This window comes from Crocodylus siamensis, chromosome 3, assembly GCF_052110815.1.
Source record: "Crocodylus siamensis isolate JL-2025a chromosome 3, ASM5211081v1, whole genome shotgun sequence".
Classification (NCBI taxonomy): Eukaryota; Metazoa; Chordata; order Crocodylia; family Crocodylidae; genus Crocodylus; species Crocodylus siamensis.
This window is the reverse complement of record NC_143397.1, coordinates 213,107,766-213,123,725: the sequence shown is the minus strand read 5'-3', so window position 1 is coordinate 213,123,725 and position 15,960 is coordinate 213,107,766. Positions and strand designations below refer to the sequence as shown.

At 43.2% G+C, this 15,960-nt stretch overlaps 1 protein-coding gene across 1 annotated transcript in view; it reads left to right on the top strand.

The window, feature by feature from the left end:
- MMP16 (matrix metallopeptidase 16) overlaps positions 1 to 15,960 on the top strand; it is a 294,816-nt gene that overhangs the window by 203,306 nt on the left and 75,550 nt on the right. The window contains exon 5 of the mRNA XM_090040277.1: positions 12,942 to 13,103. Within this exon, the coding sequence (XP_089896403.1) occupies positions 12,942 to 13,103 (162 nt within the window). The remainder of the gene's footprint in view (positions 1 to 12,941; positions 13,104 to 15,960) is intronic.

The window sequence follows — 15,960 nt, the reverse complement described above, 5'->3', positions numbered from 1 at the left end:
GGCACCAATTTTTCAACTATTAAGTTTTATTGAATACATTTTCTTCCAAGCATCAAATCTCATAATCCTAACTATTACACTGATTTACATCTGCTGCTTTTTCCAGAAAAAAACACATAAACCAAATAGCAGAAATTAAATAATAAGGACTATCTGATGATCTCCATAGTAAGCAGTTTTATACTGGATGATTATGTGGCATATGGAATAATGTAGTAATCGCTTCTCGGCCTCTTGAAGGCTCGGATCGAAAACATTTACTCTTCAATCTCTTCTTATCAGTTAGCAGGGCTGGTACTGGAAACTATAGAGAGGTGCACTACTTCAGCTGGGTTTCCTCAGAGCCAGAAACTAGACAAGCATAGTGTCTTCTGAGCTGTGTAAGTGCAATAGGAGTATAGAAAAGAAAACAGCATTTACAATTACCTCTCCTCTCCCATCTCTATCTGGTTCCCTTTTCAGTGTGTAGAAAGGTTGGTAGCTAGCAGTTTAGATACTGTCAGTCTAATTCTCAGATTCCCTGAACGTGCAGTGGCTGATTGTGGAGAAACAAAAGAGGGTCTTTTCATCAGTGCCTTTTAAAAAGAAAATGAAGACAGATAAATTCCTCCCTGAACAAACTGTTTACTAGATAGCAGTAGAATGCTTTCCGTGGTACAATAAATGCAATTGTAAGTCTGTAGCATATCATCCATCATTCATCCATCTATCCTTCTACGCACACACTGATATATGGTATGGTAGGTGAACTCCTTTTAAAGGTGTGACTTTCTTCAGACACCATTACTAATCATGCTAATTAACTTTCCTACACTTTAAAAAGCCTATTCAGAATCAAACATTAGAAGAAATCATGTGCATATACCAAATCTTTTTTCAAACTCCATGTGACTTTAACAAACCACAATCCATTATCACTGAAGCACTGAACAGTCATTCTGCACCACAGCAAGTGTCTTCCTGGCAAATTTCAAGCATCTGAAGTCTCCCACTGATCCTCTGTTCTGTTTTAAGAAAGTTTTTGAATAATAGATGTATAACATTTAATTTATATTGTACATTATATTCTATATTATAGTTTATAACACAGACATGCACACAGAGACATATATATCCAATGGGAAAAATAAGTTTCTTACTCTTGATGTTTTCATACTGGCAAAATGGATGAACCTGTATATATCCCTGTATATGTGTGAATACACACACACACATGCACATGCACTCTATATTCTATAGTAATATAAGTGTGAATGTGTGTTATTTACTCTTTTGCTTTTTTTTTCAAAATGGCTTAACCATTTTAATTTAAATTTGCAATATGTTCTCTGACTAGTATCAAGGCAACCACATTTCAGGGAGAATGGCAACACTTTGAGAAACTTGTAAGCAATGATCTCTTAGATTGAAACTTGCTCAACCTTCACTATACGTGCTTATACAATTTATACAACTGTGCGATATATATGTGTGTATGTGTGTGTGTATACGTATATATATGATAGTTAGAATACACTGTTACATACGTTTAATTTTTCATTGTTGAAATGAGTCCAAAAACTAAACTGATGAAGAGCTGGAAAGAATATCACTCGTATCATTAGCTGGTAAAATAACAAAGTGAAAATTAAGCAATAGCAAAAAAGAATAGTAAATTAGATTTATAATATCTTTTTCTGCTTCCTATGTAACTGTAAAAAATCCGCTGATCATTTTGTAGAACATAGTTTTAGCAAGTCAACAGTAAGAATGAAATCCATGTTGAGCTTTAAACAATGTACACATGAAACACAAACTGATGGCTATCAAACGTATATTATTTTCTTGAAAACTTGCCAAGTTAGACTTTTAGGGCATCTTTATACATCCTTTGGTGTCAGAGGGAAGGGGTGCTTTAATTAGAGTGGCTGTTGGGAGCCGTTCTAATTAAAGCACCTGTAGCATCTTGTATATTCAGCATCCTACACTTGAAAACGGCAGAGGGGGTGCTTTAACTTAAGGTTGTTCAACAAGCTTTAGTTAAAGCACCCCTGTAACCTTTTTGAAACGGGGACACTGAATACATGTGATGCCAAAGCTGCTGGTGCATGCTAATTAGCACACATCAGAGCAGGTGTCCAGTGCGTGTGTAGGTGCCCAAAGTGCTCTGAGTTTTATAGGACTGCCACAAAAAAAGTATTATTTTGGAGAATTGTTTGGTAAATATTAAGATTGCAGTAGAACTGTGTTTCATTTTGATTTATGCTTTTGGTATTTTTTATTTTTCTTATGCTAAGCAATTTTCCATATATTTTTCTTCTGTATTTTTCTCTCCCTATAGTAACCATTTATTTTATTTTTCAGCCTGGTTTGGATTTTAAGTCTCTGCATTGCTTTTTAGAACAGGGGTGAGCAATTAACTGGAGAGCCACTTAACAAGTTTTGGTGAGCTGTCAAAGGCCACGCACACAAAATCTTTCAGAAGACAGTTTGTAGTGGGTAGCAGACAGACCAGGATACAACACTAAAAATCTTACATTGAAAGAAATGAGGTCCAAGTTTGGATCCTGTTCTGTTACTATGTCCTGAGAGAAGGATTATTTCCAGTTCTTGCAATATTGATGAAACTAAAGAGGAAGAGTCTAGTCCCGTCTCCAGCAGCTACTTTGGCTAAGCATTTGGGTTTAGTGAGATCAGCTTAAAATGGAGGACCACCAAATGAACACATTTACACTTGACAGATGTGTGCTCAGGATTCTTTAGGCTGAAATTGAAAAGAATGATACTCCATCTGATGAGAAAAAAGAGCACAGCTTCTCTTTTCTTGATGAGAGTGTAAAAGGATGTCACAGTGGCATTGTGAAGTTGTAGATGATTATCTGCTCCCCAAGTCATAGGGTAATTCTGAAAGTGGTAATAGCAGCCAAGTATTAGAAATATAATGATTTAAAGGAGAATGAGGATACTAATAAAACCATTATATTTCCATTTACCGTATTTTTCGGACCATAAGACGCACTTTTTCCCCCCAAAAGTGGGGGGAAAACGAGGGTGCGTCTTATGGTCCGAAGGTGTGTGTCCCGGGGAGACGGGGCGGAGCTTGCCCGCGGAGGCGGCGGAGCCCGAGCGGGACACCCGCCGCTTGTTTATGCCGTGTCCCGGGGAGACGGGGCGGAGCTTGCCCGCGGAGGCGGCGGAGCCCGAGCGGGACATCCGCCGCTTGTTTACATCGGAAGCCGGTGCCCATGCCGGTGGCCGGGAGCCGGCAATAAAAATGGCCGGCCGGAACAGACGGGGCAGGAGTCCGAAGGAGGGACTCGCTGCCACGGAGACTGAGGCTCCAGGAGGGGAGCCTGCAGGCGGCTCCGCACCAGGCGGGAGCGCAGACCCCGGCGGGGAGGGGCCGTCCGCCCCGGCGGAGAGAGGGACAGCAGCAGCAGCCGGACCCAGGACCCCGAGCGGAGAGTGGCGGATTGACCCAGAGGAGGAGGACGCCAGTGACGGGGAGTACTGGGACTGTGCCCCGCCAGCCCACGGAACTTACAGGTCGGGGGTTTGCGCGGGGGCCCGGGAGGGCGCCGGCGAGGCACCGTAGGCGCCTAGACCGGTGCCGGACACTAGCGGCCGGGAACCCGGTGGGGAGTACCCCCGGGAGGACCCCGAGCGAAGGCTTGGTGCTGGCCGGATACGTTCCTGGCCACGGACAACGGATCCGGCGAGGAGCAGCGCCAGGGAGGTCCAGGCGAGGGCCAGGGCCTCGAGCACAAGAGGACCCAAGGGGGCGTGAGGCCGGGGTGTGAGGGGGTGGCGGAGCCCCGCAACGTGACCATCGGGGACCCGGGCTACGGAGAACCAGGAGCCGTCCCACTGAACCTTACAACAAGTCGTGGCGGGCGAGAACTAGGGCGGGAGCCTGGTGACCCAACATCTACTCCGGACCAACGGCGGCCCAGGGGAATAGCGGCACCCTTCCACCGTGAGCCGCTATCCCGAAGGGGGGTTCACCCTTCCCCTTTCCTAGCCCGACGGTCACAGTGTGGTACCCCAGAACATTTGTTTGCGGTCCCATGCGCCCGCTTACTGTCTGCTGTCCGCTGCCGTTCCCATGCTGTGGATTGCTGTGTGTGTGGGGGAAGTCCCGCCTCCTGGAGTCTCAATGTCAGTCAGTCAGTCAGGTCACATGATCGGCACAGCGCACGCCTCCCCTGCGTGTGTGTGTGTGACACTGACAGACTGACAGGATTAGAACGTTGAGACAGGAGGCAGCTAGGTACGGTACCAGGTAACGTCCCGGCCGGGACTACGTGATGCAGCACAGTGCCCTGACAGGCAGGCAAGGAGCCCGTCATGGCAGGAGAGACACACATAGTCTCTCCTGCCATAAAAACTGGGTGCGTCTTATGGTCAGGTGTGTCTTATGGTCCGAAAAATACGGTAAATCCTACCTGCCTGGGTTTGACAAGGAATCTGGAACTGGTTTAAACCTAACTTTTTAAACTAATTTAGGGTAACTGGTTGTAGTGTAGCCTTCAGTTGTGGCACAGTTTAAAGGTTGTGGTGCAGTTGTGGCCCTCTGTGCCTCTGACTGCAAATAGCAAATATGTTCTCTGAAATGGATGCTGTGATTTATGGAAGTGTTTGAAGTATCTGAATAAGTTCCATCAGCACAGGGAGAAGACAGAGTACTAGCCTGTCTGCTGCGTCCCACTTCCTCCTCTACAACCCCAAGAAATAGCTCTGGTATGAGCTGGAAACTCTTTAAGCAACTGTTCTTATTCTGTGACTACTGTGTAGTAGTTTGCCTGCAGTGAAAAACACTGACATTTCTATTCCCTTTACACTGAGTTGCACAACTAGAGCAAAATAAAGTTTAAAATCTCCCCTAGAGTATCTCCCCTTGCCCTTTTAGAAATGATACAACTCTCAAGCATTAAAAGTTGGACACTACATATACAGCATTTTGTGTCCCATCCCTCCCCTTGCCTCAACATTAAGTCAATCAAATCATGTAACATAAAATTAACTTGAATTTGGTTAAAACTGTTGTAAACAGGTTCAGCAGATGCAGTGACCAGCCTACTGGAGAGAAGGCCTCAGATTGGATAATACCCTTGATTATGAGCTTGTGAGCCTTGGAGCTTTTTAGCAAATATTTTTTATGAGGGCCCAAAGGAAGACAGAGAGTTTAGTTTTGAATATTTATCATAGAATCATAGAAAATTTGGGATGGAAGGGACCTAAGGAGATCATCTAGTCCAACCCCCAGCTCAAAACTGGACCATCCCCAACAAGATTATTCAAGCCAGGGTTTTGTCGAGCTGGGCCATAAAAACCTCTAAGGATGGAACATAGGCGACTGGTAGGGGGTGCACGGGGGTGCATGTGCCCCGCCCTGACAGGCTGGTGCCCCTGACAACACTGATGTTGTCAGTAGGGCTGGTGCCCCCCTGACAGGGCCATCACTGTCAGCGGCTTCTGCGGGCACGCCCCCAAATTCAGGAGGCACAGAGATTCTACCATCTCTCTAGGTAACCTGTTCCAGTGCTTCACCATTCTCTTTGTGAGAGTTTTCTTAATATCTAACCCAAACTTCCCTTGCTACATCTTGAGATGCTTGCTCTTTGTTCAATCATCTGTCATCACTGAGAATAGTCTAGTTCCATCCTCCTTGGAACCACCCTTCAGGTAGTTAAAGGCAGCTATCAAATACCCCCTCAGTCTTCTTTTCTGCAGACGAAACAAGCCCAGGTCCTTCAGTCTCTTTTCATAAATCATGTGCCCCAGCCCTACAAAAAAAAAAATGTTTATAGTAAAAATAAGTTAATAAAGGGTGGAAATGAACAGAAAAACAATATCCAACATACCTGAGTACATTGGTGGACTATATTCCTTCCGGTCATTTTTAAATACACTTTCTAGTGTTCTCTTGTTCATCATCAGGGATCCTGGTTTTCTCTGATAAAAAAAATCACAAATTCCCTGATGAAAAATTGCAAATTCTCTGACAAGAACCCCCAAGTCCATTATTCAAATAAAAAGCCCCTGCAGCACCCGCCAACCCTGCTGGTGCTCCTCACTGCCCCCAAAGTCCCTCCAATTCTTCTGGTGCCCTTCACTGCCCCCACAACAGCCCCCCTGCCCTACTTATGCCTCCTGCCACCCACCCATAGCCCCTGACCCCCAACTCTGCCAGAGAGGGCCCCAGCTACCAGGGCTATGAGGCCAGGGACTCAAGTCTGCAGCTCCCTGCCCCCAACCACAGGCAGCTGCAGGAGAAGCAGCACGGAGCCAGCTCCCCCACAGGTGGGGCCGGGGCCAGCTCCTGGCTCACCCCAGCCTTGCCGGTGTCCCCCGCCCAGCCCTGCCAGACAGGCCCCCAGCCCCCTGCAAGCCCCACTTACCCCAGGGTCCAGGAGAAGAGTGAGGCTGAGCAGAGCTGTGGCTGACTGAGAGCCTCAGGTCCTGCCCTTACCCTCACCCTCTGGGCAGAGCTGTGGTTTCCCGCCCTGTTTGCAAATAGCTTTTGCAGGCTGGAGCTCAGCCAGCCTACAAGAGCTATTTGCAAGAGCAGGGAATCCATGGGTTTCTCTGCCAAAAGGAGAAATCCTCATTTTCTCTCTTGTGGTTTTCTCTGGTTTTCCATGGGAAATGGAAAACCCAGATCACTGTTCATCATATATAAGGGGTTGGTCAATAACTTGTCAGTAATGGCAGTTGTGAATTAGTTGCATTTGATTATCTAAGGTTAAAACTTGGTAGGGGGAGAGTTTTTAGCTCTCCAAAAAGCGTTCCTCATAATATCAGTCAGAATTTCTCAGACCTGGTAGACAGTAATGTCTAATCTTGGCTCTTATAACTCTCTTGTCTCCTTTAATGTACTAAAAATACATGAAGTGTTTTCTTTAATGTAGCTAGAGAAATATATTATCATGATAATATTTTAGATTACAAATAAGAGAACCAACTTGTATTCTTCATTTCTGGAAGTACATTATGCTAATTTTGGAAAGACGTGTTTCTTTTTCATGGCTCCACTCAGTAAAAAGCCTGTTTATTTAATTTTCGGATCTCTGGGCTTAGGTACCAAGAAAATGAAAGAAAAACATCTGTCAATTACATGTAGAGTCTTAGCTTTGATTGTTTCAACACTCATTGAAACCTATATTTTAAAAGCCATCCTAGTTATAGTCATAGCCATAGTAGCTAGGGTCGGAATGGACCTAAACAGATCATCAAGTCCAACCCCCTGATTGGGCAGGAACGGATGCTGGGGTGATATGACCCCAGTCAGGTGTCTATCCAGCCTCCTCTTAAAGACCCCCAAGGTAGGAATGAGCACCACTTGCCTTGGAAGTTGGTTCCAGGTCCTAGCTGCCCTAACCGTAAAGTAATGCCTCCTGATGTCTAGCCTGAACCTGCTCTCTATCAACTTGTGGCCATTGTTCCTAGTTACCCCGTGTGGTGCCCAGGGGAACAGGGCATCTCCTATTCCCTGCTGATCCCCCCCCTGGTGAATTTATAGACGGATACCAGCTCCTCCCTCAGGCTTCTCTTGTGGAGGCAGAATAGGTTCAGGCCCTCTAGTCTCTCCTTGTAGGGCCTGCCCCACTGGCCCCTGATCATGCGAGTGGCCCTCCTCTGGACCCTCTCAATGCTAGCCACATCTGTCTTGAAGTGTGGCGTCCAAAACTGGATGCAGTACTTGAACTGCGGCCTGACCAATGCTGCGTAGATGGGGAGGATCACCTCCCTGGACCCGCTTGTGATGTATCTGTGGATGTATGACAAGGTGCAGTTAACCTTACTGACAGCTTCCTCGCATTGGCAGCTCATGTTCAACATGGAGTCAGCAATGATTCCAAGATCCCTTTCCTCCTCTGTGCTGACAAGAAGGGTGTTCCCCAGCCTATGGTTATGCCGCTGGTTCCTTCTCCCTACATGCAGTACCCTGCACTTGTCCATGTTGAATGCCATCCTATTCTCATCTGCCCACCTCTGTAACCTGTCCAGATTTAGCTGGATTCTGTCCCTCCCTTCTGGCATGCCCACCTCACCCCACATCTTGGTGTCATCAGTGAACTTGGATAACGTGCTTTCCACCCTCTCATCCAAGTCACTGATAAAGATGTTGAACAGTACAGGCCCAAAGACCAAGCCCTGAGAAACCCCACTGCCCACATCCCTCCAGGTCAAAAATGACCCGTCCACCACTACTCTCTGTGTCCGACCGTCCAGCTAATTAGCTACCCATCTGACTGTGTAGGCATCAATTCCACAGGCGCCTAGTGTTTTTTTTTTTATGAGAATGGGGTGGGAGACAGTGTCAAAGGCCTTCTTAAAGTCCAGGAAGAAGACATCCATCCCCCACGCCTTCGCCCAAGGACATTGTGACCTGATTGTAAAAGGAAATAAGGTTAGTCTGACAGGATCTTCCCGTAATGAACCCATGTTGGTTCCCCCTGAGCATGATCTCCCCTGCTGGTCCCTTGCAGATGTGCTACTTGATGATTTTCTCAAAGATCTTCTCCAGGACTGAGGTAAGACTAACGGGCCTATGGTTACTTGGGTCCTCTTTTCTCCCTTTCTTGTAAATGGGAACCACATTGGCCTTTTTCCAGTCATCCAGCACCTGACCAGGGGACTTTGAGTGCTCATATAGCCATGCCAGGGGCCCTGCAATGACCCCCACCAATTCCCTCAGCACCCTTGAATGAAGAGCATCTGGGCCTGCTGATTTGAACACATCCAGCCCCTCCAGAAGTTCCCTAACTATGTCATCCCTAACCTTGGGCTTGGCAGTGCCTCCCCTGAGTCCTTCCGTACTCCTGGTGGGGGAGATGTCCCGGTCCCTGCTCAGAAAAATGGAGGCATAGAATTTGTTAAAGAGGTCTGCTTTTTCATTTGCAGCAATCACCAGATTGCCAAGCATGTCCTGCAAGGGCCTACATTACCCGGTGCCTTCTTCTTGCTCCCTATGTATTTGAAAAAGGACTTTTTGTTATCCTTAATCCTGGTCACCAGCCCCAGTTCCATCTCCACCTTGGCCTTCCTAACAGCTGACCTACAGCCTTGAGCAATGGAGGTGTGATCCTCTTTGGTAATAGCCCCTTGCTTCCATTGGATGTGCACCTCCTTTTTAGCCCTCGGGCATTCCTGAATGCCCTTGCTGAGCCATGGGGGCTTTTTAGCACTGTTACCCTCCTTGGTATGCAATGGAACTGACTCCCTTTGGGCTCGGAGCATTGTCTTATTGAGGAACAACCACCCATCTTGGAATCCCATCTCCCTGAAACTTTGGGATCCCAATGCCTCTCATACTACTCTTAACTCATTGAAGTCACCCCTCATGACATCAAGGACTTCCACCTTACTGCTAGCCCTTGACACCATGCGCTGGATAGCGAATTTCAGCAGGCGATGATTGCTATCACCCAGGTGGCCGAGAATCCGCAGTCCCCTCACCAGGTCATCACCTGTGGCAAGGACCAGCCCCAGCAGGGCATTTCCCCTGGTGAGACTGTGCATCTCCTGAATTAGGTGGAGAGCTTGTATCTTGGCTAAGAATCTACATGAGCAGTCAGACTGCTGGGACAGTCTTATATATGAAATATTGAATGTCAGTTATTCACCATTCTTATTCAGGTTATGGTTTTATCTCGGCACGTTGGTAATAGAAACATACTTGAAAAATTGGAGGCACGATCAAATTGATTCTTAAAACACATAATTAATTCCACCTCTGTTCTTTGGTAATTTTTTTTTGGTTTGTTTGGGGTTTTTTTGTATTTTTGCTATATGATTCTGAAAATGTGTTGTAGTTGGATTGGAATTTGTAAGAATTGAGGTGCACTTTGCTTTCTTATTGGCCTGAATCATCCCCTATTAACATAACCAACCCCTCTGTCTCTCTAGATTCAAGATAAGAGAAACAGTTGCAGGGAGAGGGAGAAATACACAAAAGAGCTATTCCTTTGGTATCTTTCTTACAATCACTCTTCACCTCCCTGTTCCTGAAGAATCATATAATCATAGAAAATTAGGGTTGGAAGAGACCTCAGGAGGTCATCTAGTCCAACTCCCTGCTCAAAGCCCCAACTCTATTATCCCAGCCAAGGCTTTGTCTAGGTGGGTTTTATAGACTTCCAAGGATGGAGATTCCACAACATCTCTGGGTAACCTGTGCTCTTGTAGAATAGGAAATTGAAAGGTAGCATGGAATCATTGAGCTGTTTAGATGGGAAATTACTTGGTTTGAAGAATATGCCCTTTAGCTATTTTGTTTTGGGTAAGGGAAAAACCATCTTGCTCAAAAGGAAAATGTGAAGAAAATTCCACTGTTATTATTTATAATTATATTTGATCAACAGCAGGAGATCCAGATTTGGCTCCCTTTGTGGGTAGTCACTGTACAAATATGCAGAAGTGATAGTTCTGTCCCAGGGACTTTCGTTTTAAGTGGTGTGTGTTGACTCAGTTTCCTTTCCTCTACCTGGATTAGTCTGTCCTTTACATCTTTGCTGGCACTATTTGGTATGGCTACAAAAAACAAAGCTTATGGGCCCAGCCTTAAAACCTTTACACATGTAGTCCCACTGGCTTAAATAGATCAACTTATGTTCTAGACGTTTGCACAATTTAAACTGATATTTTATGAGGTAAAAGTCTTGGAAAAGCAAGTAGACAATAAGGCCACATCCGGACAGATAAGTGTGTGTGTTTCCCCAGGGACAAATAGCAGCAGCACATACTTTCACACTGCGTGTGTGCTCCAGCATGCAGCAAGTTGCCCCAAGTGGGGTAGAGGAGGCTGGGGCTAGCACCTGAGTTGACCCCAGCAGCCTTACCTTGGATCCTGACATCCTCCTGGGGCTCCAGTGGTGGTGATCCAGATACACAGAGCTTACCAGCCACTGAAGTGTGGCTTCAGCTCACCAGACTCTGGTTTCAGGCAATATACACTGGTGCCACATGCACCTCCCTGCTTTTTTTTGGCACAGGATTTTTTTACACCAAGATCTCCCGGTATCAAAAAAACCCACCACATTGCAAATTAGCAATGCAATGAATGCCTGCATGTGCAGCACATGTGGTTCATGGTGCCACAGACCACACAAGCATGCTCTTCTGGATGTGCCCTGATTGTTACAGGAGACAGTTAATGAAAGTTGATTTACAGTAGACAGTTTCTGGTCTGGATAAGTGATGCTCGCATTTTTGGCCCTATTTGCCAGATGAATGGCGCAGAGCCTGTTTGTGGAATGAATGGGGCGCATGCTGCTCCTACCCTGGGGCACCACCTGACTGGATCCTATACTAACCCTGCATGCCAGGATTAACCTCCAAGAGCATCACTCTTCCCTTGCAAGGCCCACTGGGGAGCTCCATGAACAGGATTACATAGTGCCATGGACTGGATCTGGCCCACAGACCAAGGTTGGGCATCCCTGGTCTAGATCTTTATACCAGGTTCAACGCCTCTGTCTCTAGTTTTAGCAAGGCTGCAATAATTCCATGGATCAGAATTTCTAATTGCTCTCAACTACTTGTAATAAAAATCAAGTGTTGCTGTGAACAATTTTTAAGTGAAATCTGTATGCTAATACCAGTCTGATTTCTTTTATGGATTTCCAAAAAGATAGATATAAACACAATGTGAGCATGCCTATTTTTGTTCTCTAGTACACAATAATAACTGGGTGCCTCTACACATGCAATTAATTCACAGCAATAAACTTTGGCACATATCACTCTGGAGCTCATTGCTCCCGGGTGCTGTGCCCGGGACCGCAGCACGTTGAGTTGGGTCAGAGCATCCCTGAATGGTAGGGAGCCTGGGGGAGGGGATCAGCCTGCCAGCCCAGGGCTGCTCTGACCTGGTTCAACATGCTGCAGAGGGACTGGCTGGGGCACAAGCATGGGGGTAAGCAGAAGCCACATGTCCCAGCCAGCTGGGTCAGCATCTACATGTGCATTGCTGAGGAGTAAATAATGCCACTGTAGGATAGTACTTCTGTTTACAAATGCTAACCTACAGTGGAGTTAATTAGTATACTCTATGCTCATAGCACTGCACGTGTAGATGCTGAGACATTTCCTGCAGAGCTAATTAGAGAACTTCACAGTAAATGTCTTGTGTAGACGCACCCACTGAGAAACTTAAGGAATGATATGCATCACGTTCAGTCAGTTATTTTAATCTTTTCCATCTTAGTAACTGGAAATGCTTCATATTTGGTTATTATTAAGAGCTATTTTAAAACAAAAGCTTCTAATTCTTATATAGCCATTTACCTATGTAAAGAGAACACAAAGTACTGAATTTACTTAGTTCCCACTGCAAAATAAATAAATAAAAGTGGTTCATATTTGACAGAGGTAATGGGACACCTATCTGTACCTTTATCTGTGTAATGATTTCAGCTGGGCTGATTCAGAAATGGACAACATGTACAGGTCATCAGCAGGGGTCTGATTGGAAACAGTAGGAAAACTAAGGCTCTCTGCAGGATTTGTCCTAAATAGGCAGTGCTCATTTTGTGAAGTTTACCGCATCTGGCAGAGCGATTTTTCCTTCAGAGCTTAAGACTACTTTTGTAACATAAACATTTTAATCATTCTTGTTGGATTAAAGTAGACTTTGAAATGGTATGTGAGCTAGCCATGGATGCAGGACTGATGCTCACTAACTGTGTGCACACTACAACACTATTTAAATGAAGATGAGTATATTCATTGGTATCCATCAGAGGATCACCATATCTCTGCCATCATAAAATGATAATCATCATAGTCTTGTTAAAAAAAAACAAAACTGCCTGCCACAGCTCAGGTGATCCCCTAGATGTTGATTCTTGGTTTCTTCTGGTAAAATATATTTTACCATTAATATATCTTTCATTATGGTATTAGCCTTGTTTTATTGTTCATATTATTATAAAGCACTTCCTTTTTTGTTTCCATAGGGAATGATCTCTTTCTAGTTGCAGTGCATGAGCTGGGGCATGCTCTAGGCTTGGAGCATTCCAATGACCCCACTGCAATTATGGCTCCATTTTACCAGTATATGGAAACTGACAACTTCAAACTACCTACTGATGATTTACAAGGCATCCAGAAGATATATGGTATGTTATTATACATGTGAGGCATTTTACTTAAGAGCATTTTTGGGCATAAAGGGAGAAAATATAGTGTATGAAAGTGCAGTCTGTCAGCCATGGTTTCAGAGGCCTTGATTTCTTGCTATGAGGAAGCTAAGGATTCTGATGAAGCTCTCTTATTTAGTTTCTCACTGTTCACAACCTTAATCTAAATCTGCACTCAGCTGGAATGGCAACCTTAAATATTTAAAATGGTAGTAAAGAATATGTGCAGAGAAATCCCAAACTATTAAAATATTAAGATATGAAAGCTTAAACCTTAACAAGCTTATTTCCACAGTACTCTGAGCTCATATAAATGGATGAATGGGTTGTTTGCGCATTTATCTGTTATAATACTCTGCAGTTCCCAAGGTACAGTAATTTTGTGGTCCCAGCAAGCCCCCTATTGTGATAAATATAGTAAATTGATCTTAAAACTATGTTATTACCAACCCAAGTTTTGAACAACATAGGGAAAAAGTTCCAGTCTTTAAAATATCTGTGTACTTGTCTTTAGTGAACCAAATTGAAAGAAACATCCAGTGTAAATAAATTCTAAATTTATTGTGTTAGTTTAAGAAATCAAGTTAATTGGAGGAAAAAACAATTTACTGATTGTAGGTTTAACTCCTACAACTCCTACATTAATGTTTCTGACATTTCCAGGGGCACTTTTTCCTACATAGTTTTAAAGAGCTCGACACCTGTAGTTTAGCTATTAAGGATTCTGCTTTGCTAATTTAATTGAGTGCTTTTAGTATTACAGTGAAAGATGCATACTATTTGTATGTAAATGCAAAGTAACCAGTAGATATCATTTGCATTTGCAAATAGTATAGTTTAAGTTCACTAATTTGTTTTGCATTCATTAGTTTTTCAATTTAAATGTCTGAGTGGTAAGTGTTCTCTCAGGGTTAAACTGAATATTAACAGGATTATATTTCCTGCTAGTCTTTACTGTTAGGAAAGCCATCTCAATTAGTATAGGATAATAATGTACCTCCAACTGAAAGCCAGCTACATCTATGTTAAATATTCTAATATTAAGTTTTATTATAGTCAGACTGTTCCACAGAGGGAACCCAATGACTGGCTGGTTATAATTTCTTGTATGTTAAACTGAAAGAAGGTTATTTCTCATGACCTTGTACGTTGGTCTAGCCCTTTAGTCTAGACTAAAGGGCTAGACAAGGATATTTTCTCTTTACACTAAATATTAAGCTCTGACAGCTGTAAGCTATACTTTTGAAGACATTTATTACCCCTGGGAAGAAATTCCTGACATCAATAGCAAATTATATATGAAAATTTAATTTGGATGTTGAGTCAAATTGATTTCTGTAATACATATGTTAAAAGGTTATTTGGATTCAATAAATAATACCTTTATTTGGATTCTATAAATAATACCTGTATTGAAGTAAACAAGTTCTATTTTGCTGAAAACTTCCTCATTAACTGTTAATTATGATTGTCATGCACCTTCAAATTATGAACAAAATACATGATTTATTAGATCTTAGTGATGGCTGTTTGGGGTTGTGTGGGTAATTTAAGGTTCCCTTAAATGTTCGGTCAGTAAATATTTATCCTTCTAGTTCATTTACCTTGATCAGGTACCAGAAATTCACATTTCACTGTGAGTTTTAGCTTTGTCTCCAGCTAGAGTTGCTGTTTAACCTACTATCATGCAAATGAGGGAGTGCAGCAAATGAGAGAGTGCAAGCTGCTTTGTTATACTGAAATTATGTAATTTAAATGATCAAAAGAGGAAGTAAGTAGACTTAAAATGCCCTTTCTGCCACCAGAAATTTTACTGGTCCTAGGCAAGACATCTTATCCTATACATGAGAAATATTATTAGACCCAGCATTTCTCTAGAAATTGAATGACTTTTTTTTCACTTTGCCAATTGTAAATCATATGATCTGACATTGAGAGTTTTAATAGCATGAATGTAGACCAGTAGTTTAACTATATATGGACTCGTTAGATCATCCTAAATGAGTGTCATCAACATTTTTACATCACACCAGTTTCACGTTTATTTTTCAAAAAAAAAGAGAAAAAACTGTTTTGCAAATACGATGCAGAGAGTTAGCTAATTATTTTTAATTTGACTTTATCTAAGCTCATTTACCTATAGCAACAGTTGCCATATTAGTAGCCATAAGTGCAATTGTACAGAACTCACATGGAAATAAAAATGGTAAGGAACTAATTTTAGAAACTTTTAAAGAGCTCTACTATATATTTATGACACGTGAAATGCCTGACTCCAACATAAAAATTTTCTTTCAATCCTAGAAAAGGGCTTTGTGTCCCTTAGGGACATGGGGAGATAACCTTTCCTGGAATTAAAATTTTCCAAGCTGTATTCCTGGGGAGTTGCAAGATACTAGATCTTACATCTGTCACTGGTACACAATTAATGTTCTGATCTGTGATTTGGGCCAGCATAAATGGTGGAGTAAGTTCCACTTCTGGGGAAAGAAGGAAGTATTTTTGTGCTTTTATGAAGTCTCTATGTGAGACAGCTAGTTGCTCAAAAGCTAGAAATGTTAATAATAGTCCCAGAATACACTAACTAGTAGACAGATGTTTGGTTAGGCTAGATAGTCAAGGGTGCTGGATCAATGCACTTTATTACTTGCTTCTGTCATTTCTCATGTAAATATTCCCACTCAATGTGCAGTTTGTGTGTGTGCAAAGGTGAATGGATAGATAAATACAGATAATAAAGAGGATATTCAAAAACATGGTTTGGTGAGGCTTTTGTTACATACTTGTAAGACACATTTCCTACATTTTACATAACAAACAAGAGTTTTGTTCTCAA